The sequence below is a fragment of the Leptopilina heterotoma genome, unplaced genomic scaffold (genome assembly GCF_015476425.1).
Source record: "Leptopilina heterotoma isolate Lh14 unplaced genomic scaffold, ASM1547642v1 Lhet_81, whole genome shotgun sequence".
Taxonomy (NCBI): domain Eukaryota; kingdom Metazoa; phylum Arthropoda; class Insecta; order Hymenoptera; family Figitidae; genus Leptopilina; species Leptopilina heterotoma.
In genome coordinates this window covers 4,667,356-4,694,846 of record NW_025111185.1, presented here as the reverse complement: position 1 = coordinate 4,694,846, position 27,491 = coordinate 4,667,356, and the positions used below count along the sequence as shown (strand labels likewise).

The 27,491-nt window shown below is 28.6% G+C and overlaps 2 protein-coding genes across 4 annotated transcripts in view; one reads left to right on the top strand and one right to left on the bottom strand.

The window, feature by feature from the left end:
* LOC122511386 overlaps window positions 1-17,988 on the top strand; it is a 115,836-nt gene extending 97,848 nt beyond the window's left edge. Inside the window, exons 3-6 of the mRNA XM_043626590.1 lie at window positions 6,471-8,169; window positions 11,155-11,699; window positions 16,862-16,982; window positions 17,135-17,988. Coding sequence (XP_043482525.1) covers window positions 6,471-8,169; window positions 11,155-11,699; window positions 16,862-16,982; window positions 17,135-17,171 — 2,402 coding nt within the window. The 3' untranslated portion in view covers window positions 17,172-17,988. The remainder of the gene's footprint in view (window positions 1-6,470; window positions 8,170-11,154; window positions 11,700-16,861; window positions 16,983-17,134) is intronic.
* LOC122511388 (partitioning defective 3 homolog B-like) overlaps window positions 17,582-27,491 on the bottom strand; it is a 62,430-nt gene continuing 52,520 nt past the window's right edge. For 2 of the 3 annotated variants that reach the window (XM_043626591.1, XM_043626592.1), the window contains exons 3-5: window positions 24,032-25,909; window positions 18,229-18,427; window positions 17,582-17,805 (exon numbers count right to left, since the gene is read on the bottom strand). In XM_043626591.1, coding sequence (XP_043482526.1) covers window positions 17,757-17,805; window positions 18,229-18,427; window positions 24,032-25,909 — 2,126 coding nt within the window. In that variant the 3' untranslated portion in view covers window positions 17,582-17,756. Of the gene's footprint in view, window positions 17,806-18,228; window positions 18,428-24,031; window positions 25,910-27,020; window positions 27,106-27,491 lie in introns of all 3 variants that reach the window. The other variant, XM_043626593.1, reaches the window with a different exon arrangement.

Here is a 27,491-nt window from a genome sequence, read left to right as displayed (position 1 = left end):
ACTGTGCCATTATTGGGCCGAGCTACGTCCCAATATTGGCAATTATAATTTGCCATCATAGATACAAAATGATAGACATTAATGTGCCATTCCTGGGCCAAGCTACGTCCCAATTCTGGCAATTATAATTTGCCATCAAAAACACAAAATTTTTGCCATTAAAGTGCCATTAATGGGCCGATCTTCGTCACATCACTGGCAATTGAATTTTGCCATTAAAGATTGATCAACTTTGCCGTGAATGTGCCATAATTGAGCCAAGCTACGCCCCAATACTGGCAATTATAATTTGCCATCAAAAACACAAAATTTTTGCCATTAAAGTGCCATTAATGGGCCGATCTTCGTCACATCACTGGCAATTGAATTTTGCCATTAAGGGATTACATGGGTCAAAACGTCCAGACAATGTATGATTGTTTAAATATTTTTTTTTTTAAATAAATAAATTTTTTTATTTGAGTGTTTTTATATCTTAAAGTACACTATTAAAAGAGTAACTTTTAAAAATTTCTTTAAAAAATATTTAAAATCAGGGCCGTGCCTACAGGTTCTTTGAGAACCCTTCCAAAAAAGCGGTGGTCACGATATTTTCTGGCCGGTTCATTGAAAATCAAAAAACCAAATATTTTCTGTTAGTGGATGAGTATAGCTCGTGATTGAACGAAGAAATATTTTTTTTGTTGATTAGAACCGATTTTACATGGTCCTAATGGTTCTAAAAATTTTAACTTTTGATAAAAGACACTGTCAAAAATCCAAATTTCAATTTTTTTGAAAACCCTTCGTTCAATCACGAGATATATTCACCCACTAACAGAAAATTTTTTGTATTTTGATTTTAGATGAAGCAGTCAAAAGATATCTTGACCACCGCAAAAGCAATTTTTTTTTAAAGGGGCCCGAAGAACTGTTGCTACGGGCCTGATTTTTAATATTTTTTATCAAAAATTTAATAACTTTCTCATTTAATAGTGTACTTTCAGATACCAAAGTGTTCAAATAAAAAAATTTATTTATTTTATGAAAAAAAAATTATTAAAAAAACATACGTTTTCAGGTCGTTTTGACCCATGTAACCCCTTAAAGATTGATCAACTTTGCCGTGAATGTGCCATTATTGGGCCGAGAGCTGGCCCAGTCTTAAAAAATTGGAAAATCTGACCATCGGCGCCATCATTGCCCCATCAATAAGACGTTTTGAACACCAGTAATGGCCCAGTAGGGGAGAGTGGGGCAAAATGTGGTACCTTTTTGAAATTGGCTGTTTACAGATAACCAAACGAATAAATCGATTCAGCTAAACTTCAGAATTCTTCTTTGTACACTTAGCTTTGAGGAAATTATGATAATAGCGGAGAAAAAAATTTTTGAAAGAACTTATATCGTATTTTCTGAGAAAGTGCTAAAATCCCATTTTGCCCCACGCGTGGGGCAAAATGGGGTGTCATCAAATAACTATACAAAACATGGAATATTTTTTCAAAATTCATTAAATTCTTGTTGTATGAGATTATAAATACAAAGAAAAAGTAGGATTCTTTATTACTATGAAAAAACAAGTAATATTTATTGGAATTTAACAAAAAAACATCCATATTGCAAAATATCGATAATGAAACATCGATGGTATAAGTTTCCAAACAAAAATATTGATTCTTCTGCAGGAAACCTTTAATGATAAATCGTCCAAACGCCCGTCCTGCCGGAAGGACGTTCCGAAAAAAAGGCTTTTAAAAAAAGGGAATTCAACTTTTCTTTTCTGGCACTCTTTGGGATTAAAGTAGACGAAAAGACGAAAAAATCCATATTTTTGACTTTTTAAAATAATAATTTAAACCATTTTTCAAAGCCTTCAAACTTGCTATGTTTTTAAACAGTGAAAAAAACATTTTTTCGTAAATTTAATGTAAAATCCCCAAAAATCAATATTTTTTGACCGGACGAGTCTCTTTCTCTTCAAAAACGTTCAAAGAATGAAACCTAATTGTTCAATTAAAAAAAAATTCATTTTTAATATTGTTCAGTATATCTGAGTAATACTCAGGCGCGAGTCCCTTCGAAATTGCTCTATAAAATTAATATGGAAGCAGATAAATATAAAACTAAATATATCGTTGGAAAGGTAATGAAACAAGCTTTCAAATGATGTAAATATCGAGTCTTTAAATTTATAAACCTGGGCTAGGTAGTCTCTTGAATAAAGCGAAAAGCGTCCTGCCGGCAGGACCGGGCTTCGTCATTCTGTGACTAAAAATTATGTGAATTTTTGGAAAATTGAACTTCTTCAAACTACCCAGCCCTTAGTTTTGAACTTACAAGCTCGATATTTATATGCGCTGAAAGCTTGATTCGTTACCTTTCCAATGATATATTTCATTTTTTATTTATCTGAATCCATGTTAGTTTTCTTTAGTGATTTCGGAGGGACTCACCTGAGTCTTTTTCGTCCTGCCGGAAGGACGTTGGACGATCTATCATTAAATATGCATAATATAATGTTTTTAAATAGTTTTAATGAAGCGGCGTAGCTTCCGGCATGCCCCACACTTAGGTACCCCATTCTGCCCCACACTGCATATTAAAACAAAATGCAATGTTTACAAGTTATTGTAAACAATTAAACAATCTATTCTATTGGAAATTACTCTAGAATAAGTACTGAAAAAGATTCCACACTTGCCAAATTAAATGCATTATCCCAAAAAGTTTGGTAAGCACTTTAATTTTGAAAAAAATTCATATTTTTTTTGCTTAAAACTTAAAAGTAGTATAACTTTCAAAAAAAAATTTTCTTTGGAGTGTCTTCATAATTAATAACAGTTTCTTATCAACATGAATGATATATGTCGAGGATAAAAAAATTAAAAGTACCTATCATGGAAAAACAGAGGTACCCCATTTGACCCGCCTACCCTATTTTGCCCCACTCTCCCCTAACTACTGCCAATTCTCGGCAGACATTACTGGACCAATGATGGGCCGTTTTTGCAGTCTTGGCATTTCGCACTTGGGGAAGTTCCAGACAATTTGGGGAAAAAATACGACAAAGCAAAATTTTGATATCCTTAGAAAAACGTTTCCTTGCAACCAGATTTTAATAAAATTTCACGAAAAGATTCAATTTTTAAAAAATTTTTTAATAAAATTCTTGATAAGAATTAAATTATTTTAAAAAATTTTAATAACATTCTTTGGAAGAATTTAATTTTTTTTATATGTAAGTAATAATATTTTTTTGCGAGAATGCAATTATTTTCAATACCATTTTAATTAAATTTTCTCGAAAGAATTCAATTATTTAAATATTGTTACAAAACAAAGAAATCGATCCTCGAATCGATCACTCCGAATCTTCGAATATGCTCGGAGTGCTCAATTTCTTCATATTTTATAATAATTAATTAAAGATGAAATTTTACAATGAGTTTTATTATTTATGAAAATAATTGAATTCTTAAACAGAATTTTATTATTTATCAAAATAATTAAATCCATGTAAAAAAGTTTATTTTACAAAAATAATGAAATTATTGCGAAGAAATTTAATAAAAATTTCAAAATAATTGAATTCCTGTAAAATTTTTATTATTTAGGAAAATAATTAAATGTTTACGTAGAATTTTATTAAATTTGCTGAGAATTTTATTAAAATTTTTGAAAATAATTGAATTCTGGAGAAGAGTTTTATTATTTATACAGACAATTGAAATTTCGAAGAGAATATTTAAATTTTTTTAAATAATTGAATATTTGAAAAGAATTTTATTAAAATTTTCGAAAATAATTTAATTTCGTAGAAGAATTTTATTATTTATAAAGATAATTTAAATGTTGACTATTTTTTTTTTTTAATTTTTGAATATAATTGATTCTCTGCGAAAAACTTTATTACTTTTGAAAATAATTGAATTCCTAAAAAGAATTTTATTATTTATGAAAATAATTAAATATTTGCGTGGAATTTTATTAATTTTTTTTTATTAATTTGCAAGAATTTAGTAGGGGAGAGTCTCCAGTTGTGAGACGGGTTTCATTTTTGACCCGTAAATTGTAAACGGGTAAACGAAATTGTAAATAAAATACACCGTTCAAAAGGTAACAGAAATACGCAACTTTTATTAAAAGAAAGTATAGTGTTTCGATGAACTAAAAAAATTTTACGATACATTTTCCGAGCACATCGCTTTTTTCAAACAAAAAAAATGTCTCCAGTTGTGAGACACTCATTAAAAATTGCTAAAATTTAATAAGTTTGACATAAAACGTTATGTTTAGTAGAAATAATTAAATATATTAATAATATATATTATTATATACTAAATAATAATATTTATTCGCCAAAATATGACTATCAAATAAACACAATTTAATAGCTTGAACAAGAGCATTAAAATTGATTTCTTCTGAATCAATTGACTTTTTTCCACTTGACATGCTTGCAAAGTCGTATTTTTTATGCTGCCCAGGTGGGTGTTGACACCGTCTCACAACTGGTGATATGCTGTGTCTCACACCCAGAAATTGGCGCTATTTTAAAAAAGGAAAATTAAATTATTTTCAACCGTAGATTGGAACAATGCAATATTGCATCACAAAATATAAGGAAAACACTAAAAGAAAATGCATTACATTTACCTTTTCCAGTTAATTAACTTGGAAAAAAAGTACTTTGTATTTATTGAAAAAACGCTTTTTAGTCGATTATTATCACACACAGTGTTGGTATTTAACAAAAACAGTTTATATATTCGCTTCGGCGTACACGAAAAAGTTGGCTCATATAAAAAGAAATGTTTTTATATAAACCAATCGGCTTTTAACTATTGCATGTTAACAAAAATTGACTGTCTCACAACTGGAGGTGTCTCACAACTGGAGACTCTCCCCTACCTAATTTTTAGTGAATTAATTTTAAAATTCAACTAATTTAAAAAGAGAATTTATTAACGTTAAGAAGCAAAAAAAAACTATCTTTAAACTGTGAACAGATTCAAACGCAACAATATTAATTTATTTATCATATTTTACAAAAAATTATGACTAAAATGTGAAGAAATTTTTTTAACTAGTCTAAAGATTTTTGAAGATAAATAAGAAATGTTTGAAAATTTGTTATTATTTATAAAGATAATTAAAATTTTGACTAATTTTTTTTTTATTTTTAATATAATTAAATCTCTGCGAAAAATTTTATTACTTTTGAAAATTGAAATGCTAAAAAAAATTCTATTATTTATGAAAAAATTGATTTATTGTGAAGAAATTTACTTATAAAAAATTTGTAAACAATTGAATTCCTGTGTAATTTTTATTATTTATGAAAATAATTTAATATTTGCGTGGAATTTTATTAATTTTTTTTATTAATTGAATTCTTTTGAAAAATTTTAATAATTTTGATAAAATTTTTCAAATAACTAATTATTTTTAAATTTTTGGATAATACATATTTAGTGATTTAAAAATTATTTAGTGATTTAAAAAAACTTGTGTGAAATTTACTACTGTTGTATCAAATATCAAGAATATTAATTAAATTCCCCAGCAGAACGTAATATTACAGCAATATTGAGAACACTGCCTTAACATTTAATTACCAATATTGCCTCAATGTTGTTGATGTTACTGGAATACTGCTGGAATGTTCCTAACATTACGTGCTACTGGGGTTTTAATAAAAATTTACTAAATTTCATTTTGAAGTTTAGTATTTTTTATATAAAAATTTCGCTTTGTCGCATTTTCTCTCCAAATTGTAAATTACTTTCTCGAAATTTAATATTTATTCTCCCTCCATGTATATTTAAATGAAGAGTAAATAAATTCTTGAATGAATTTATATGTGAATTGAAAACATTTACATAAATATGTTCATTAAGAATAAAATATTTGTGTTAATGATAATCATTAATAAATTGATACCTAGATAAATTCTAAAATTGCTAAACATATGAATTTTCAAGATTGCAATATAGCGATTGCATAAAGTCAGCAGTGAAAACAAAGCTAAACGTGAACATTGTTTTTTAATTAATCGTATTTTTCAATTTTATTCCAGCTCAATATCAATGAACAGAAAGCAATTAAAGAAGTTAATTGGTAAAAAGTTGAAAGGGGTATTAATTACTCAAATTCCTGAATCGTGACACCAATTAAAACTGTTGTCCTCCTTGGGAAAATTGATTCTTTTAAGGAGGGACAACGGCTTTATCGCAAAACATATGTACTCGAGTGGTTTGACAATCGTCGACCATTAGCAAAGACGTCCGTTACCCACCTGGAGTGACAGAGAGGGAGGAGTCACCACATGTCAATGGTGCCTTATGGTTTTTCCTATAACGACGTACCATCCGAATTCTCGACTCAGAAACCCCCTTTTCAACCGACTAGTTTTTTGTCTCATTGTCCCGCTTTTGTACGACTTCTGATTGCGCTTTATAATACCGTTTCTCCTTTTCTCGTTACAGGCTTAGGCGTTTGGGGATTGAGGCGGATGGGCAAGAAGATAGAATCATTTCGCAAAGCGGGATCTCGAGAGACGATCAATTCCATCACCCCGGAAAGGTCAGAACCTTTTATGAACAATAACAACAACAACAACAACAACATTAGCGAAAAGTTGGAGAGACTCGCCGAGCAGAAGGAGAGGAGGATATTCGCGCAAAGATCGCCGTCTCCTTTTAAATCGTTTTTCATCAGGATGGGCTCCACTGGGATGTTGAACTCCAATCGAGGTAGCAAACGATCGTCTAGCAATGAGAAGACCCCAGAAAAGGAGAATCTCTTCAGAAGTTGTAGCACCAGTCAATTGAACACCAGCCCCACTTACGTGAAAGGTGACGATCCTTCCGAGGGAATTGATCTTCAGATTAATAGTCGTAATAGTCGAAAGGACAAGACTCTGTCGTGCGATAATTTGAGTGGGAGATCCGATGATGATGTGTTCGATGATAGACTGAATGTCTCCCCTTCTCCGTCACTGTCAGTGGGTAGAATTTTTAGTCCCTGTGACTTTAGCGAGGCGAAGAATGACAGTCTAAGAAAGTCCAGCAGTTGCGATTTTAAGGAAGTGAAGAAGACCAGCTTTCCCTATTCGTTTCTGAGATCGAAACTCTCCGTTCTGCCTGAGGAGCGCTATGGATCGGGCCTGAAGGACGAGAGGTTGTTCAAGACAACTTCGGAGGAGCACTTCCCGGCGCTGCAGATTGAAGAGTCCTTTGAGGGAACGACCACTCTGGGCAGAAGGCGTCCCAGGAATCACTTCAACAGAAACGCTCCGTCCAGATCTCATGACGTCTCCCGAATGGGAAGGAATTCCTACGCGGAATTTCGAACCGAACGAGTCGAACACGAGCAAGATCGGTACAGTCTGAATCCGAGCCACCTGGAGAGGATCGAGGACGACCTACAGGACACTTACGAAAATCACCTGAGGAGTCCCCTGTCTCTTCCTCAATCCCGACTCTCGATCAACGACTCAAGGTTCGACACCGCATCACTGAACCACGAAATCGGTCTGAATCCTGATCCGGACAATCTCGAAATCACAACCTTGAGGAACCACAGAAGAAATTCCGCTCCGAGTGGAGAGCAAAGATTATCCTCACACTACGTGAGTTCGAACGAATCCGGCTATGACAGCGATGGACCACGAGGCGAATCGGCAGCAGCTTCGGAAAATGAAGCCCAGAGTCTCAAGTGCAATACGGACAGTTCGGACACGAGCAGCGTTGTGGACTCGGAGATAGAGAAGCCGATGATGAGAAGCTCGACGTCTAGTGAATGCCAGGAGCAGGAGGGCGAGAGCTCAAGGTCGAGCAAGAACGGAGAGAATGGCAGTGCGGAGGTTGAGGAGAGAATAGATGGTCTCAGGTGGCACCAGAGCAGCTCGGGAAGAATGCTGCCGAGCATACATCAGACCTCGCCACTGCCAGGCTCGGATGGTTTGGGCGTTGCCACCATGCCCCATCGGGCGAGGCTCCAGCAGGACAAGACGAGGTTTCTCAGTGACATCATCCAGCCACCGAAAAAAGTTCGCAGATGCCGACTCGTACAGCTCATCAAGAACGATCCCAAGGAGAGTCTGGGCATTAGGCTCGCACAACAACGAATTGGCGAAATTCGATACATTGTGGTTCAACTCGAAACTGATGGAATCGCTCATAGGTAAATTTCATACATTATTGTCTTTATTCAACCATTTCATTTTCAAGTCAAACCCATGATTATGACTTATTTTACTTCTTAGTTACTCGCTGGGAATCATTTCATACACACACAAAATTTTTATTTTATATTTCTAACAAAAACTTCTTTTGGTTCCGATAAACAATCGCGGTATAAAAGTTACTCCAATGACTTAATTCCATATTTCAAAAGAAGACAAATTTTAAATTCCTTTCTGTGGAACAGAAAAGAAATTAATTTTCAATATTAGAAATTACAATTTTCTGTCAATAAGAAACAATTTATATAACATTACTTCAAATTAAACAAATATTTTTTATTGGCAAAAAAGTGTAATTTGTATTCAAATGCAACTTTTAATTTTTTTTAAATGTTGAAAATTAAATTGTTCACCTCACAATTAAAGAGAGTTTAAAAATTAATTAGTATTTTTCTTTTAAGATACAAAATTATGACAATGATCTAACATTTTTGTTTTGACTGTTCGCCAGATTTTTTCTTAAATAATTGAAATTTAAACATTTTTATTGAAAATAATTGAAACTTTGAAAATTTAAATGAAACTAATTATAATTTAGATAATTTTATTGGAAATAATTTAAATTTTATTTTTAAACTTAAAAGATTATATTGAAAATAATTTAAATTTAGAAAATTTTATTGAAAATAATTAAATTGTAAAAAAATTTATTAAAAATAATAATGAAGTTTAGAAAATTTTAATCAAAATAATTTAAATTTAAAAAACTTTAATGAAAATAATTGAAATTTAGATTTTATTGAAAATAAATGACATTTTTTTAAACATTTAATTAAAATTGTTAAAAATCAAATTTTAAAGAATTTTGATTATAAATTTTGAAAATAATTGAGTTCTCAAAAATATAAATATAAATAATTAAAATTTAGAAAATTTTTTTGGAAATAATTGAAACTTTATTTTAAAACTTAAAATATTTTATTGAAAATAATTGAAATTCAAAAAATTTTATTGAAAATAATTGGAATTTAGAAAGTTTTATTGAAAATAATTGAAATTTAAAAAATTTCATTGAAAATAATTGAAATTTTTTTAAATATTAAATTAAAATTGTTAAAAATCAAATTTTAAAGAATTTTATTGTAAATTTTGAAAATAATTGAGTTCTCAAAAATATAAATAGAATATTAATAAAAGTGAAATATTAATAAAAAATTTTCAAACGAAAATTTGAAAATAAAAGTTAATGATAACTAACTTCAATTAAATTTAAATCCAATGACTTAAATCAAATTGAATTATATTAAAATATTTTTTGAAAAATAAATATTGTTTATAGAAATCATACGTATTTTCATATTGGTAATTAAAATTCTTTTAAAACTTGATTATTTTTCAAAAATTAGTTAAAAGATTCAATCATTTATAAAAAATTTTACAAAAATTACATTACCGGTCAAAATTGAGAGACCACCCATTTTCAGGCGAATGCAAAACGTTTTAAAACATAAAATTTATTGAGACTAAAATTTTTTTCTGTTCATTTTTTGAAAGATGATAAAATTTTGAAAAGAACAAGATATTTCAGAAGTCGTTTGGCCAATATTTTATTTCGATATTTTTAAAAAATCGTCATTTTCAATGTTTTAAAAAAATTTGAATCACTTCTAAAATAGTGAACGCTTTTTAATGATCTTAGGCTTATCTTAAAGGTCATTTGCTGCACTATAAAAATTACTTATAGACATTAACGTGTAATTTTTTCTTAGAAAATGCAGGCCATCAAACTTAGACCAAAAAAATTCAAAAAAATTGGAACAATTTTTCTGTACTAAAAACTATTCTAAAAAATATATAGAACATTATATGGTATAGATTTTTGAAAAAAATTTAATAAAAAAATACGTTGGAATTTTAAAAATTATTTTTTTGTTAATAAGATTGTTTCAAATTTTTAAAATTTTTTTGGTCCAAGTTTGACGGTTTGCATTTTCTAAGAAAAAAATTACACGTTAATGCCTATAAGTAATTTTTATAGTGCAGCAAATGACCTTTAAAATAAGCCTAAGATAATTAAAAAGCGTTCACTATTTTAGAAGTTGTTCAAATTTTTGTAAAACATTGAAAATGACGATTTTTTAAAAATATCAAAATAAAATATTGGCCAAACGACTTCTGAAATATCTTGTTCTTTTCAAAATTTTATCATCTTTCAAAAAGTGAACAGAAAAAAATTTTAGTCTCAATAAATTTTATGTTTTAAAACGTTTTGCATTCGCCTGAAAATGGGTGGTCTCTCAATTTTGACCGGTAGTGAAACTTAATGGGAAATTTTTCAATTAAATTAAATAATCTATTATCTTTTAAATATTATATACTTAAAAATATTTTTAAAGAAACAATTTTAATCATCTTTTCACTAATAATAATTAATTATTTAAAATGTTTCTGAGAAATTATGATTCAAATTTTGAAAGGTATTTGAGTTTTCAAAAAAATTTTATTAAATAACTATCAAATTATTGAAAATTTGGTAAATTTAATAATTGGTAAATCATTGAATTTTACAAAGTGTCGCTTAATAAAATGTGTTTGGCTTTTATCACTTTTCGTTAAATTAACATTTTCTAGTCAATCATTTAATAAAGTGAAGATAACTCATAGTTGTAAGTGAACAGAGAGAAAAGAAATAAAAATAATATTGATTGAAAGACTATAAATCATAATTTAATAAAAAAACAATACGTTTGCCTTTAACATACATAGGATGTATGATTTCATCAAACAAGTCTGGTTTCGAGGACGTATGCATTCAAGCATTAATATTTTTTTGTGTACGCAATTTTCACATTTTCTTCCGAACAAAGAAAATGACATTCCTCACTAATTACTGTTTACCGCGAAAGTAATTTTGTTTCTTTAAAGGATTACAATTTTTTAGGTAGAATTTTCAAGAAATATTTACGATTCTTTTCTCTTTACAGAGATGGAAGATTGAGGTTGGGCGATGAAATTGTTGAGGTCGAAGGTAAGGAACTCCGAACACTCGAGAGTCTCGAGCAAGTTCAAGAGTACCTGAAATCCTTCAATGGAAATAAAGTACGACTAATAACAGCTTATGAGGAAACAGTGCCGCAAGTTTATTCGGGCCCTGTTTCGACCGATGATTATGAGTATGAGAAAAATGTGAAAAATCTCACAAATATGACATTGCACGATAATAATAATGAGAAAGAAAGAGTCGATTCGTCCACCTGCAATGAAAATAATCATACCAAAAAGAGACCGGACTTCCTGCCAGTCACGTGTATCACCACCAGGAAGGATGTCGACGCCTCCTTGGAATCCTCGACGGAAATACATCAATACTTGACGAGGCATATTGCCAGGTTTGAGAAGGGATACGGTAAGCCGAGTCTAGGATTCAGCGTCGTCGGCGGCAGGGACAGTCCACGTGGGGAAATGGGCATTTTCGTCAGGCGGGTTTTCCCTGGGGGCCAGGCTGACGTTACGAAATCCCTCTTTCAAGGTGAGATTCAATTCTTTTCTTCATTGCAATTCCTAAAAATGGAATTTCCTCCACTTTTATATAAAAATTTTTCCAGTTTTCAATGATTTTCCCATATTATTGTATGTCTAATTTCCTCATTTCTATTTAACGCGTTTTCCTTTTTTGGATAATATTTCCATTCTTGTTTACTTTTTCTATTTTTGTTTAATTTTTCATTTACCGATTTTTCCATTCTTGTATTAATTTTTCCATTTTTATTTAACAATTTATTCATTTTTGTCTAATTTTCCCATTTTTTTAACCATTTCTGTTTAATTTTTCCATTTTCATTTAACAATTTTTCAATTTTTGATTCACAAGTATTCCATTTTTATTCAATTTTTCAACTTCTATTTAATTTTTCCGTTTTTATTTAAAGATTTTTTCATTTTTATCATAATATCTCATTTTTGTTTAATTTTTCCGTTTTTATTTAAAGATTTTTTCATTTTTATCATAATATCTCATTTTTGTTTAATTTTTCCATTTGTATTTACCAGTTTTTTTTTGTATGTTTAATTTTTCAATTTCTATTTAAGAATTTTCTCATCCTTTTCTAATTTTTTTTATTCTTGTTTACCGGACTTCTTGTTTACGTTTTTCATATCTGTTTAATTTTTCCTTTCTTATTATGTGATTGTTCCATTCTTGTTTAATTTTTCCATTTTTAATTAATAATTTTTTCCTTTTTATCTAATTTTCCCATTTTCAAAATTTTTTCATTTTGATGATTTTCATAATTAAAACATTATTTTTAACTACGAAATGAACAAAACACTGTCAAATTAACATTTTTATTCAATTATATAACCATAAAAATTGATAAAAATGATCAAAAACTAAGTTTAGCGTTGATGCACTACACCGCGCCAATATAATTTTCATTATAACTTTTAAAATAATTGTCGCTCCTAAATTTTCTGAACAGATTTTGATTTCTTATAGTTTTAAGTGTATGTTAATATTTTTTTCAAATTTTTAAAAGGCGCAGAACATTTAAAAAAATTAATTGTTTATAAAAAATTTATTAAATAATTATTAAAAAATAAACTTTTTAAAAATTTTCTAATTCTAAACGAAAGTATATTTTATCCCCTTTATATTCCCGCTTGGTTCATTTAAATCGGTTCATTCATTTAGGAGAAATAAAATTTTGTTTAAAAAGTTGCAAAAAAATTAATTTTGCAATAACTTTTATAAAAAATAATTTTTTTTCTGTTTTTTGGTGGACACATTCTTAAGGCCAAATAGAAATGTTTTTTCAACATTTCGATTTAAAAAAAATACTTTTTATTTTCTGTGAAAATTTCACGAATTCTGACCCATTTTCATTTTATAATTTTTCCATTTTTGTATAATTTTCTCATTCTTAATTAATTTTTCCATTTCTGTTTAATTTTTTCATTTTCATTTAAGAATTTTCCCATTCTTCTACAATTGAGGGGCTGGATGCTATAATGTGTTACGCGCCATTCACTTAACATGGCGCGTAACACATTATAGCATCCAGCCCCTCAATTTTTCCCTTTTTATTCACTTTTTCCACTTCTATTTAATTTTTCCATTTTTATTAGAAGCAATTTTTTCATTTTTGTTTAATTTTTCAATTTTTATTTAACAATTTTCTCATTTTTTTCTAATTTTTCCATTTTTTTCTAGTTTTTCCATTTCTGTTTAATTTTTTTATTTTTTATTTAATGATTTTTCCATTTTTGTCTAATTTTCCCATATTTTTCTTTAACGATTTTTCTATTTTTGTTTAATTTTTCCTTTACTGTGTTCAACTTCTTTATTTTTATTTAACGATTATTCATTTTTGAATTATAAGTTTGAATTTCGATCATTAACAATAAGAATAAAAAATAAAATTCGCCCTTTTTTTCTTCTTCTTCTTGATAAAAAAAAAACTCAAATTGCGCCTTGTCTGCAGCATTTTTTTCGAAACATAAGAATTTGTCCCGAAACGATTGTTTCGGGACAAGATGTATATATATAATACTTGATGTTTCTTTGATGGCACGTATGTACTATTCGCATATACATATGCACAACGAGAATACCATTCGAACACACTTCGAATCTTTAATCCGACACCTTATGTCGTGCATTTCTAAACAGATGATACGAGTTTCTGATGCTCTTTGGCTTTTCTGTGCGCGCCTTTCATTTTCTTTTTTTCGCGAATCTTTTTTATCTCTCATTCCTTCCTCTCTTCTCCATTATATTCCGAAAGAGATTGTTATGCATACCGCACAAAAATTTTCTTCTTTCATTTCTTGCTTTATTTTGTCTGCTGTTTACCTATAATTATTCCCGGCTTGGATAAAGATGAATTTCAATTTGGGAAAATTTTATACACTAAAAATTATTATTTTAATTTTTTGATTATTTTTTATTATTATTATTATTTTAATTTATAATTTATAATTTTTATTTTTATTATTAAATAGGGAATTTCTTTTAAATTGAAATAAATTTCCCGAGAGAAAATATATCGAGATCGAGTGTTTTGGAAGCATTGATCTTATTACTGAAGGCTTCATTTTGGTCACGTATTTTCCACTAAATTTGTATTAAATTCCAATTTTTCAACATGAAACGATTGTCAAGTTGGTGTTGAATTTCAAACTGATCCGCGCGTTTTTTTTCACACATACACAAACACATGTTGCACTGTGGTTTCCCTGTTGTATGCTTGAATAACGGTCTCGCGGTTCGTATGGTTGCATAAACACAGGCTGAAAGATCCTTTCATCAAATAAAATGTTTATTTTATTTTTTCACTCATGTCCATTAATGTTATCATCTTTCTCGATTTTATTTATTTTAATCTTATTGACGATATGTTTGCTTATTTCAATATTTAGTATTTTCATTAATTAATTTTCTTTATTCAATTATTACATTTTTGTTTGTTTATTATTAAATTTATTTATTTCATTATTAAAATTTGTTCTATTACTAAATTTATTTATTCAATTATTACATTTATTTCTTTCAATATTAAATTTATTTCTTTCATTATTAAATTTATTTATTTCATTATTAAAATTTGTTCCATTATTAAAATCTATTCCATTATTAAAATCTGTTCCATTATTAAATGATCTACAAGTTTTGATCGTTGAAAAGAACGAAATAGTTTTCCTTCAAAAATATTCTTGTAAATCACTGAATGAAATAAAAAATTAAAAACTCAAATTTTATATTTAGAAACTTTATAATTAATTTTTTTTTTCTAGTAAAGCAAAATTATTGTAATAAAAATTTCATTTGAAGGAGAAATAAATAAATTTCGTTTATTTTCACGATCAACAGTATTAGAAGAATAAAAAAACTTCTCTTTTAGAACTTTATTTTTTATTGAATTTAATTTTTGCAAAATTTGAAAATGATAAATTTTTAAATCAGATTTTGCAATTTTCCTGCAATGTCATTTGTACAATCTCAACTAAATTAAATGTTTTCAAGTTATCTGTAAAAACATCAAATAACCCGTTTTTACATAAAAATTTATTTACAACCATTTTTAGAGAAAAAGGGACCAAGAAATTATCTGTGATTCACTGCTTCCTTCGATTAAATTTAGTAAACGGTTTTTCAAAAAAACATTTAGCAGAAGTTTGAATTTTTATTTTTTAATCTCCAACCTTCGTATATAAATAAATTCGCAATCGCGTTTTATGAGACCATTTCTAAGTTAAAATCATTTAAGCAATCTGGATGTTTATCAAATGAAATGAAAATGTCACTCGAGTTAAGTTAGAGGAACATTATTTTCTTGAGGTAAAATATATAGAACAGGTTCGGATATAATAAAAAAATTCCAAACTAATTTATCAGTATAAACTCGATGAGGATGTAAATGATTTTATGCGCAATAATCATGATCGATTGATTCACTTGGATCTAGAGACACATGGCTAATGACTACAAACGTTCCTTTAACCAGGTTCATTGACGTAATGTTGAAGAGATTTCTCCTTTCGAGTTAATATCGCCTAAAAATTTAAATTTTACATCATTACGTTTTATTATGTCATCAAAGCCATATGTCAGAATTACAGAGATTAATCTTTCAATATGAAAATTATTTTTTAATTCAAGAATTTCAAGGGTATAATTTTTATATATTTTCGAATTTGAACTCGTGTCTAATGTGATAGGAATTTATGTCTTTAAGTCCTTCTTTTTCTCCTAACAAAGAATCTGTATCAATAAAAAATTCATCACGACCTTTGTGTATAGGAAAGCAGTCGAGATTTTTTATTTTCGACAAAAGTTCATTCAACTTCTCTTGCTCTTTTTCGTTCAATAGGTTTTGTTTTTTCTGTTATTGCACTTTTATTTTGTATTCCCTTCGAGAAATTTGCATTTATGTTTTGAGAGGGAAAACGATTTTTCAAACAGTGAAATATTTGTTTCATAAAAAATATCTTTTACTTTGTTAGAGTCCATTTTTATCTAATTTTCACATTTTTGATTAATTTTTCCATTTCTGTTAAATTTTCCCATTTTTCCAACTTTGTCTAATTTTGTCTAATTTTTCCATTTTTGTTTATGTTTTTGAGAGAAAAAGAAATTTTTCAAGAATCGAAACTTTTGTTTTGTAAAAAAAAATATCTTTTACTTTGTTAAAGTCGTTAAAAAATTGTTAATGGCTAGAAAAGAGGCGCTTGAGAGAGAAGAAATGGTGAAAAGAATAAATGAATATTTTACTGATTTAGAAAAAATAATCGCGCATAACTAATAAATACTAAAAAGTTGGAAAGGCGTTACTGAATCGAGAATCACGAACGAGAATGCCTATTGCCTTTTAAGTAGAAGAAAATAATGTTTGTGGGTTAAATAGCCTTCGATATAGTCTTTTAAGTCTAACAACGGGTCAAGAAGTGAAATTCATGTCGCATGAAAGTACACAAACTGTCAATATCCATTGTAAATAATTTATTAAGACAGAATAATATAATAAATTAAAGATGATTTTCTCTTCCTAACGTTTATAAAGGAAAAAGTTTTGCAAGTTTTGAAAAAAATATCAATATTTGTGAAAATAGTCATAAAAATATCTTATAAAATAAGAAAAAGAAATTTTAAACATTTTTAAACAATTTTAAACTAATTTTGAAAATTTATTTCAGGGGATGAAATTTTGAGCCTCAATGGAAAAATATTGCGAGGATGCACACATCAAGAAGTTATTGAATTATTTAAAGCAGTTCGAGAAGGACCAGTCGAATTAGATGTGGCAAGGAGACACAGGTAAAAAGTCTAAAACTATTTTTCATTTTTTTAACTAATTTCCTTAATTTCTTTTATTTTTTTAATTTTTACTTTTTTATTTTTGTTTGTATTCTTTTTTATTTTTATTTAGTTTAATTAAATTTTAATGGAAACTTTTCTTTCTATTTCAGGTACCAAAAGCCGGCTCTAAAGTCTGCACCCTATTAAATTTCCAGAAATTATTATCAACCACCAAAAGTGCTCTTTGTTAAAACCAGAGTTTTATCAATTTTCCCACAAAGTTTTGAAAAAACTTTTAGAATCTAGTCTCTCGTGAAAGGATCAATTAGATCTAGACATTCGTTATGTTTAATTTATTTTCCATGTAATTCACAATGAATTGTTTATAGTGCAATAAGTGACATTGTTTATCGATTATTATTATATTAATTATTACATATCATTAAGAATTTTATACGAAGAACGTTATTGTCATGATCAGAAAAAAAATTTAATAGAAAAATTATTTTAGATATATACTCGAAAAATGTAATGAAAAATTTTACTAATACAGTTTTCCTAAAATTTCTCTTTTCAAGGAAATAAAATAAATTAGAGAAGAAGAAAAAAAATGATGATTTATGAAAACATTAAATAATTTCTTTTATTTTCACAAAAATATGTTACAAAATTTACAAAAAAAGGAAAATTATGTACATTATTGTTATCTTCGTAGAATATATATAATATATATATATATATATAAAAAGGGTTCGTCACTTTTTGTTAATTTTTTTATACTCGTTGATTTAATCAGGTGTCAACGAGTAGAAGATCTGCACATGATTTTGCTTTCGAACCTCTGAAACATTAGAGAAAAAAATTATTTTAGTGCAGATAATTATAAGCAATATTTTGCAATAAAGGCAAAAGTTTTTGAATATTGTAAAATTTATCGAAAATTTTAGAAATTAATTCCTATGTTTGTATATTTAAAGAAAGTATAAAAGAATAATAAAAACTTACAAATTTTTTCCTATAAAAATTGTACAATTTTCTAGTATTCTAAAAAGGTTGTTAAAAAGCATTTTAGAAAATTATTATTTCTATTATTCTAATTATTTTTTCTAGCAATTAATAATTATTTTTTACTATTTTACTGATTATTATTATTATTATTATTATTATTATTATTATTATTATTATTATTATTATTATTATTATTATTATTATTATTAAATATAATATTGAAATTGAATTTTAAAAAGAAGAAAATTGAACTCACTGCAAATCTCGTTGCTTGGATCTTCTGCACAAGTGAAGAGCCACTGGACCGCTTTTATTATTGCGAAAAAGCTGAACAGCTTCACGATGAGTCAAGTCATGACAAACCTGGCCATTGACCGCCAAAATTTCATCCCCAGCTTTCAATCGGCCATCCTCGGCTGCCTGGCCACCAGGTAGAACCGATTTTATGAAGATGCCTATAAAAGAGACAGAAATATTCTTTTTAAAATAAAATCGAGAACAAATCTCGATGACAAAGAAGTTTATTATTTTTTTATCATATACATATTCAAACTCTTGAGCAACGGTGTCAAATAAATTGTGGTTTTGCTTGTTCTACATCTATAAACGTATTACTTGGAACCGCAAGAATATTCCGGGTTACAATAATATACTGTTTAAACTGGTTTCATTCTGTATCAAACATTCCTTTAAGTTTTCTCATAAATTACTGTAATTATCATTTTGTAAATATTTTTTATACTATTTATTACTAGAGAAATTTACTACATAAATTTAACTATATTCTATGTATATTTTCTATTTATTTTTATCTTTATTATTTATTTGTTATTTATTTTTATTTTAAATAATCTAAAATTTTTTATTCATATTTAAATTTGTTTAAATGTTTAAAATATATTTTTTTTTTAATTTAAATGTTTAGAGCATATTTACATTAATAAATTTATGTATGTTAAATAAGCTTTTTTCGAATTTCGAAAATTTGTCTCTTTTTGGAAGTAGAGGAAAGACTTTCCAAATTTCACTTCCTTAGGTTTTTTTTCTTTTTTTGAATAATTGAATTCTCGAAGTTTCTCAAAAATGATTAAAAATAATTAATTTAAATAAGAGTTTTTTAAATTAAATTTCTAAATTTTTTTTTTATTGAATTCAAATCATAAAAATTATATTAGAGAAGTTATCCCTATTGAAAATCCCCATATGGGAAACCACATGGGAAACCACATGGGATCCTATGTCAAAAACCATGTAAAACCCTACTTCCATGAAGGAAACCACGTGGTTTACCATGTGGTTTCCCATGTCAAACCATATGGGAAATTGAGACAGGATTTTAGTTAGGAATAGACATGGGAAATTTGAACAGTTCATCTATGCATAAAACCATATCAAATCCCACATGTTTTTCCTAGTCAAATCCTGAACCGAATCCCAAGTGAAAAACAGTATCATTTATTTATAATTATTTTCCCATGTCAATCCCCAAGTGAAAAACAGTATCATTTATTTATAATGATTTTCCCATGTCAAATCCTAAACCAAATCCCATGTGAAAAACATTATCCGCCTTATTGAATATCCCTACATGGGAATCCACTTGGAATTTTACAACGGATTTCACATAGGATTTTATATGGGAATTGACATAGGATTTCATGCAAGATTTCACCTAGGATTTAATATGAGATATGACATAGTATCCTTTCTTAAAAAAGACATGGAGTGGAAAGGTCGAATGTATCGAAAAGTATCGAAGTAAAGAATGGGCAATGAGAATGTAAAATCTTAATAGAAGGGTGTTTTTAAAATTTTTTGTACATGTGAAGGTGGCGCTGCAGTCGTATGTTATTTAAAAAGAGCGCGAATAAATAAATTTTATTTTTGTTAAGAGAAAGTACTCATAATAAATCTTATTTTGCATTGTCAAAAAAAAACGTCAACATTTCAAATATAAATAAGCAAATTATTAACTGAAAAAATTTGAATATTATTATTAATGAAATAATAGACTTGGACAATGGACATATAAAAACTAGCACCGTAGACGGCCGCTTGCGGCCGTCGGAGGAGCTAGTTTTATTAAAGATCCAATGAAGAAATTTTCAAAGGATTAAAAATTATTTAATAAAAAATTAAATAATAAATCGTATTAGTGTTACAAGTCATCAAAAAAGTAAAAAAACGATCATTTGAAACACGTCCTCTCTGCTACAGGTTCTCAGCTTTTATATACTTCCAGAATCTTCTCAACAGCGAGAGAAGTCACTTTCGCCACCTAGAGGCGAAAGTATAGGAGCGACAGTAATCTTTATCATTACTAAGGAAACCATGTGGAATACCACGTAGGATTCCATGTGGTTTCCTACGTGGGGATTTACATGGGATTTTACTTAGGGATTCATTTGGGAATTTATTTCTACTTAAATTCCTAAGTAAAATCCCATGTAAATCCCCACGTAGGAAACCACATGGAATCCTACGTGGTATTCCACATGGTTTCCTTAGTAATGATAAAGATTACTGTCGCTCCTATACTTTCACCGCTAGGTGGCGAAAGTGACTTCTCTCGCTGTTGAGACGACTCTGGAAGTATATAAAAGCTGAGAACCTGTAGCAGAGAGGACGTGTTTCAAATGATCGTTTTTTTACTTTTTTGATGACTTGTAACACTAATACTATTTATTATTTAATTTTTTATTAAATAATTTTTAATCCTTTGAAAATTTCTTCATTGGATCTTTAATAAAATACTATGTGATATCTCATATTAAATCCTAAGTGAAATCTGGCATGAAATCCTATGTCAATTCCCATATAAAGTCCTATGTGAAATCCCTTGTAAAATTCCAAGTGGATTCCCATGTAGGGATATTCAATAAGGCGGATAATGTTTTTCACATGGGATTTGGTTTAGGATTTGACATGGGAAAATAATTATAAATAAATGATACTGTTTTTCACTTGGGGATTGACTTGGGAAAATAATTATAAATAAATGATACTGTTTTTCACATGGGATTCGGTTTAGGATTTAACATGGGAAAAACATGTGGGATTTGATATGGTTTTATGCATAGATGAACTGTTCAAATTTCCCATGTCTATTCCTAACTAAAATCCTGTCTCAATTTCCCATATGGTTTGACATGGGAAACCACATGGTAAACCACGTGGTTTCCTTCATGGAAGTAGGGTTTTACATGGTTTTTGACATAGGATCCCATGTGGTTTCCCATGTGGTTTCCCATATGGGGATTTTCAATAGGGTACAGTATCAATTCTTGTGAATTATTGAATTTCAAAAGGTTTGAAAAATTGAAATACGAAATTTTGAAAAATCTTTGTTCTTATGGGAAAATAATATTAGAAATGTTTAAATAGTTTATGTTTAAATTACATAGTTTTACAATTAAAGATATTTACAAATAAATTTGATTTTATGAAAATTTTTGAAAATAATTGAATTTTCGCAAAGAATTTTATTATTTATGAAAATAATCGATTTCTTCTAAAGAATGTTATTAAAATTTTTGAAAATAATTTAATTAATAATATAAATTGTTTATACAACAATAACTTTAATGCAGCCAACAAACTAATTTCGTGCTAAATTGTGAATCTTGTTTATATTAGTATACTTTGTAAGAATGGGCTTTTTGCCCGAACGCTTTTTAAATAAATAAACAAAAAATAAATAAATAATCCTTTGTAAGAATTTTATAATTTATTTTAACCCTAGAAGGAGTACGTTAATTTACTCACCCTCTAAGGAGTAACTGGGGTGTCCCGACACCCCACGCTTTAAACTTGTTTTATAAGGTTTATATTTGACGTAAAAAAAATTAGTTATAATGAATTGATTGATTTTTTAGTAAGGAATACAATAATATTATTCATATTTTGATAAATTAAAAAAATTTTGAAAAAACCATAAAAACCCAAAAAAACACCAAAAAATTGCAAAATTGACTTTTTTCACAAAAAACGTTGTAGTTTCTTAAAAATTTGACTAATTTAAAAACTATTTTAGGTTTTTAAAGTTAAATAGATACACTTTTAGGGGAAAAAATTAGTTTTTGTATTACTTCCAAAAAACATAATTATTTGAACATCTGAAGTGAAAGAAATTAAAGACAATTGACGAAAAGTGAAAATTATAAAAATTAACTATAAAATGGACTTAAACAATTAATATTTACTAAAAATGGTGTTATAAATTTAAAATTTTACAAACTTAATATATCTGAATATATTAACATTGAAATTAATAACTTATGAAATGATTCTGTAAATTAATATTTAATCAAAGTTTTAATTAACAATTCTTAATACCTCTAATATATGTTAAAATATTATTAACAGTATAGAATTTATAATTTTAATTTGACTGTCATATACTACATTTTTCTGTATTAGAATTTAATTTCTGACTGTAGAGAAAGCACAGAAATTTTTAATAAATCTTAACTCAAATTTCATAAGTTGTTACAAATACAGAATGTCTATTTTTCATAAAAATAGAATTTTTGTATAAAAATGTTCCTTTTTTATAAAATACAACTTTTTCATGCATAACCTATCAATTTATACTTTATCAGATGATTTTAACTGATTAAAAACGATTTTTTAAAAAAATTTGAATTTACTTATCTTGACAATTTTTCTAACGTTAGGGAGTAACTGGGGTGTCCAGACACCCCAGACGTATTTTAACGGGAGATAGAGCTCTTCCTAGAGCAAAACTTTTGGCGGCACATACAGGTGTCAAAAGATAGAGGTTTAAACAAAATTATCAACGGGTTTTGAGCGTAAAAAAATTATTGGTTAAGCCGTGGGAATACTTAATTTGAATTTTGCTTGGGGTGTCCAGACACCCCAGTTACTCCTTCTAGGGTTAATTTTTTGAAAATAGGTAGTGGAGTTAATAATTTTTATTGTAAAATTTGAAAGTAATTGAATTTTATAAAGAATTTCTTTCAAGTTTCTAAAATAATCTAGTTTATTATAAATACTATAAATTAATAATTTTATTATAAAATTTTATGAAAATTATTATAATAGAAAATTAAATTCTTTAACAATTTTATTAGAGTTTTCGTAAATAATTAAATTTTGTTAAAGAATTTCATTAATTTTCTTGAAAATAATGTATTTTTTTAAAAACAATTATAACTGAAAATTGTTTGAAAATAATTGAAATTTATAAAGGAATTTTATCAGAATTTTTGAGAATAATTGAGGAGTAAGTTTTCAAAACCTGATAAATCCAAATTTTGTCATTTCGAGAAATTTCAGCAAATGACAATTCTCACATAACCATTAAAATTAACTTTCATGTAGAAAAATTGTAATAAATTATTCATTTTTAAATATTTTTTCTATTTAAAACGCTCTGTTTGTAATTAAATTCTATTGTAATAGGGAATTTAAAAGTTTTGGTAATTTTTTCTAATAAAAAGATGGAAATTAAAAATCATCAAGGTTAGGCTAAAATATTTTTTAAATTGAAAATTCTTTCGTAATAAATTTTTTTGCTTAAATTGAACAGTGATAAATCGATTTCTACGGATTTGAAAATAATAAACAAGAATAATTAATTATGTACTTAAAAAGTGAATTTAAAAAATTAAAAATTTAGAAATTTTTCAAAAATTTAAGTTTGTATATTATATTTGAAAATATAAAATTTTGTGATTTGCAAAATAATAAGTGGAATGCCGAAATTTTCTAGTAGAGAAATAACCGTAAAGAATATTAAGTATTATATTATTAATACTTGACGGAAACGAATCTTCACCTCAATAAGCGAAAAGTTTCTCTAGAATAGCGAAATTATTAATTGAAACAGCTAAAAAATTCGTTGAAATAGTAAAATTTGTAGCTTCAAGTAAAGTTTGAGGTAACATTTTTTTTCGTATGTTAATATTCTTTCTAATTATTTTTCTTGATTTTTCTTGGTCTTTAGCATATTTAGACTTGTCTGAAATTTTATTCGAATTTTTCACGAGATGAAGAGATGATCGTAAAATATGATTATAGAATATTTCTAGACTTACCGATGCTTCCTTTGGGACTATCCCGTCCACCAACGATAGTGAAGCCCAGGGATTTTTTTCCCTGCCCCTTTTCAAAAACAACAGTCAAAAATGTGGACAAAGTACTTCTCGGTCTTCTTGGCAAAGTGCAAAAATTAGAAATACTCTGAGAACCACTGTCGAGTGTCGTGCAGGATTTCTCTGAAGATATCGACCTGTTGGACTCGTTCTTCCTGTCTCGATTATGTCGCGAGTTGTGTTTCCTAAAATGACACTTGGGTGAATTTTCCACAATTACACCATGCCCATTCTCGATGCTGACGTTCTCGTAATCCACACTGCTCTCCTTCAACTTTCTCGGTTGTTGCTGTTCCACATTATTGTATCTCGATATAACAATGTCAACAATTCCGGGAGCATTGCCATTGCCCAAAATTTTCCTCGCCTCCGACATTGTCAAGCCCCTCAGTCTTTTCCCATTGACAATTAAAATTTCATCGCCAATTTTCAGAGTTCCCTCCTTGTCCGCGAGGCCGTTGGGAACCACGTGAGCCACCAAATAACCAGGATTCGAGTCCGATGTCTTGGCTATAAATATTCCCAAACATTGATCGGCGGTTTCCCTTGGCAATTTGACAACTATCGTCTCTGTAGTGCATGACCTGCTTCTTATGACCGGTAATTCTCTGCCTGTTTTCCATTTTTTCGAATTCTTCTCTAAATTCTCCGAATTTGGATTCTCTTCGGCCTTAGTGTGGCTGATTATGTTCAAGGGATCCTTTTCGATTCCCAGGCAGACATTGTGAGCAAATGGTTTCGTGGTTTTTTCTGCGTCAGTCTTGACAATCACAGGGTTCGCTTCTAGAATGGAAGCATGTTGGCACAGTCGAAGGTTCTTTTCTAGGTCAGTGATGGGTGCTGATGGTCTTCGGGGTGGGAGTCGAGGAGGTGGAGGTGGCGATGAGGAGGAAGAGGACTCGTTGAGCAAACTCGTTAGCAATTCCGACGCTCCGCTGCTGCACCTGTCGTCCAAGAGGGAGCTGGTTGCGGAATCGTTGTCCAGAATTCCGGAGTCGTTGTCATCCTGGTCCTGATCGTCGTAAAGAGGATTCGTTCGTAGTTCCTCCAGGCCGGGAAGAGTCCCGTAGGAGAAGCTTCGGAGTCTCCTCCTGTCACGGTCCTTGGTGTCCTTTTTGTAGATCTTAGCGATTAGTTTGCTGGTCGAACTCTTGAGATAGCGGTCTTGCATGGCGCGAAATTTGGCAGCGAGACAACTCGAAGGCGTTATACTGTCAAATCCGTCTCTAATGGGCATCTCGACCTCGTCGAGGAGATTCTCGCTCTTTTTCTCCTCGGCATTGGATTTCCGCCAGCCGCGACCAGATTTGGGACTTTCTAGAAAATTCTCAGGCCGCGTTTCTTCCTTGTAGGGCGTGGATGTTCTAAAATTAAACAGTACAAACCGCTCATCTGCATGATTCCTGGTTGTTAGACGACTGTGGGATTTCGATCGTTTCTTCCTTTTCGCTTGAGTTTTCTCCTCCTCGGTGAGCTCTTTCAAGTCAGTTTCACACACCGATCGTCGAATGTCGTTTCTCGTTAATCCTCTTCGACTAAGCTCGCCCATTGAGCGAAATTCCTTTTTATTATTGCTCTCGTCGACATTCTCATCGTCATCGGAATCCTGATCGCGAAGAAAACTCAGTCGTGTCGTTTTTACTTTATCGAGAAGGGGATTTCGTTTTTCGCAAATTCTCCTTCGTTCTTCCTGTATTTTTTTCTTGTCCTTCTTGGTCGATGTGCGTTCAGTTGTCACCTGTGATGTTTGCACATTGTAGCAATTCCTCTCCGATTCAGAACTCGACGATTTACGACGAGTCCATCGAACTGGTGACAGGTCTGAAAAAAAGAAAAAAAATTAGTTCACATATTTGTGTGAAAATTGGGAGAAATTTCTACTTTGATTGTTCGAGATGAATAGAAAGCAGATATTGGAGAAGGAAATTGGAAAGATTTCCGCTACATATTGTGTTCCAGCCAACAATCAGGTGGAATATTTTCAATTTTAAAATTAATGTTTTGAAAATCATTCAATTGTTGCAAAGAATTTTATCAACCAATTTGAGAATAATTAAATTCCTTCGAAGAATTTTATTATTTAGAAAAATAACTATGACTTCTTGCGAGGAATGAAAAATACTAATTAAATTCTTTTGAAGAATTTCTTTGAATTTTTTCAAAATAATCGAGTTTCTTTAATAATTTTAGTTGAAAATTTTGTTAATAATTGAAACTGAACACTTAATCATTGTATTTTATTAAACATTTTTTTAATTCTTTTGAAAAATCTTATAACGAATTAAGAAAAAAATTGAATTCTTTCCTGGAATTTTTTTGAAAATATAATTGAATTTTTGCAAATATTTTACTATTTAAAAAAATAATTGAATTGTTTCAAAGGATTTTTAAAAATTTTTAGAAATTAATTGTATTTGTTTGTGAAATTTTATTAAATTTTTTTTTTAAATAATTGAATTCTTGCAAAAAATTTTACTATTTATAAAAATAATTGGATTCTTTCAAAGAATGTTATTATTATTTATGAAACTCTCTAAATTTGAATTCGTAAAAATTTTTATTAATTCGAATTATTGACTGACTTTTTGCTTTTGAAATAGTAAATTTTACTAATAAATAGTATTTTCTACTAATTTAATAGTAAAGATTACTAATTCAAAAGCAAAAAGTCAGTCACTAATTTGAATTAGTAAGCAGTTTTACTAATTCAAATTTAGAGAGTAATTGAATTCTTGCTAAGAATTTTATTAAAATTTTTGAAATTAATTAACATGAATAATTAATTAGTAAATTAGTTAATAACTGAATTTTTTTAAAGTTTGAATCTGAAATTATTTAAAAATTCATATATTTGGAAAAAATATGATATTTAAGTATATAGAAAAAATAGTATGTTTAAAAGACGTGCATATCTTTGTATATTTCGCATTACATTTTAAAAGTTCGCCTAAAGATCTCGATGTCCTTGGATTATATCTGCGACGAAATTTGAATAACCGCTGAAATTTCATCTTCATCTGTTTCAAAAAATACAAAAACTTTTGAAAACTATTAAATATTAAAACTTTTTTGTAATTTGAACTTCATTTCAAAGCTGACAAGTAGAAAAACATACTCTCTAAATGTGAATTAGTAAAAATGTTTACTAATTTGAATTAGTGACTGACTTTTTGCTTTTGAATTAGTAAAAGTTACTATTTATTAGTGAAGTTTACTATTTCAAAAGCAAAAAGTCAGTCACTAATTCAAATTAGTAAACATTTTTACTAATTCAAATTTAGAGAGTACAAAATCTTTTTAATTGTAGTAATCAATATTTACGAACTGAGAAAAAAACTTCTTATTATTATATAGATACTTCTTAATTCTCTCTCTAAAAAGTTGATGCAAATTCGTCCACTAT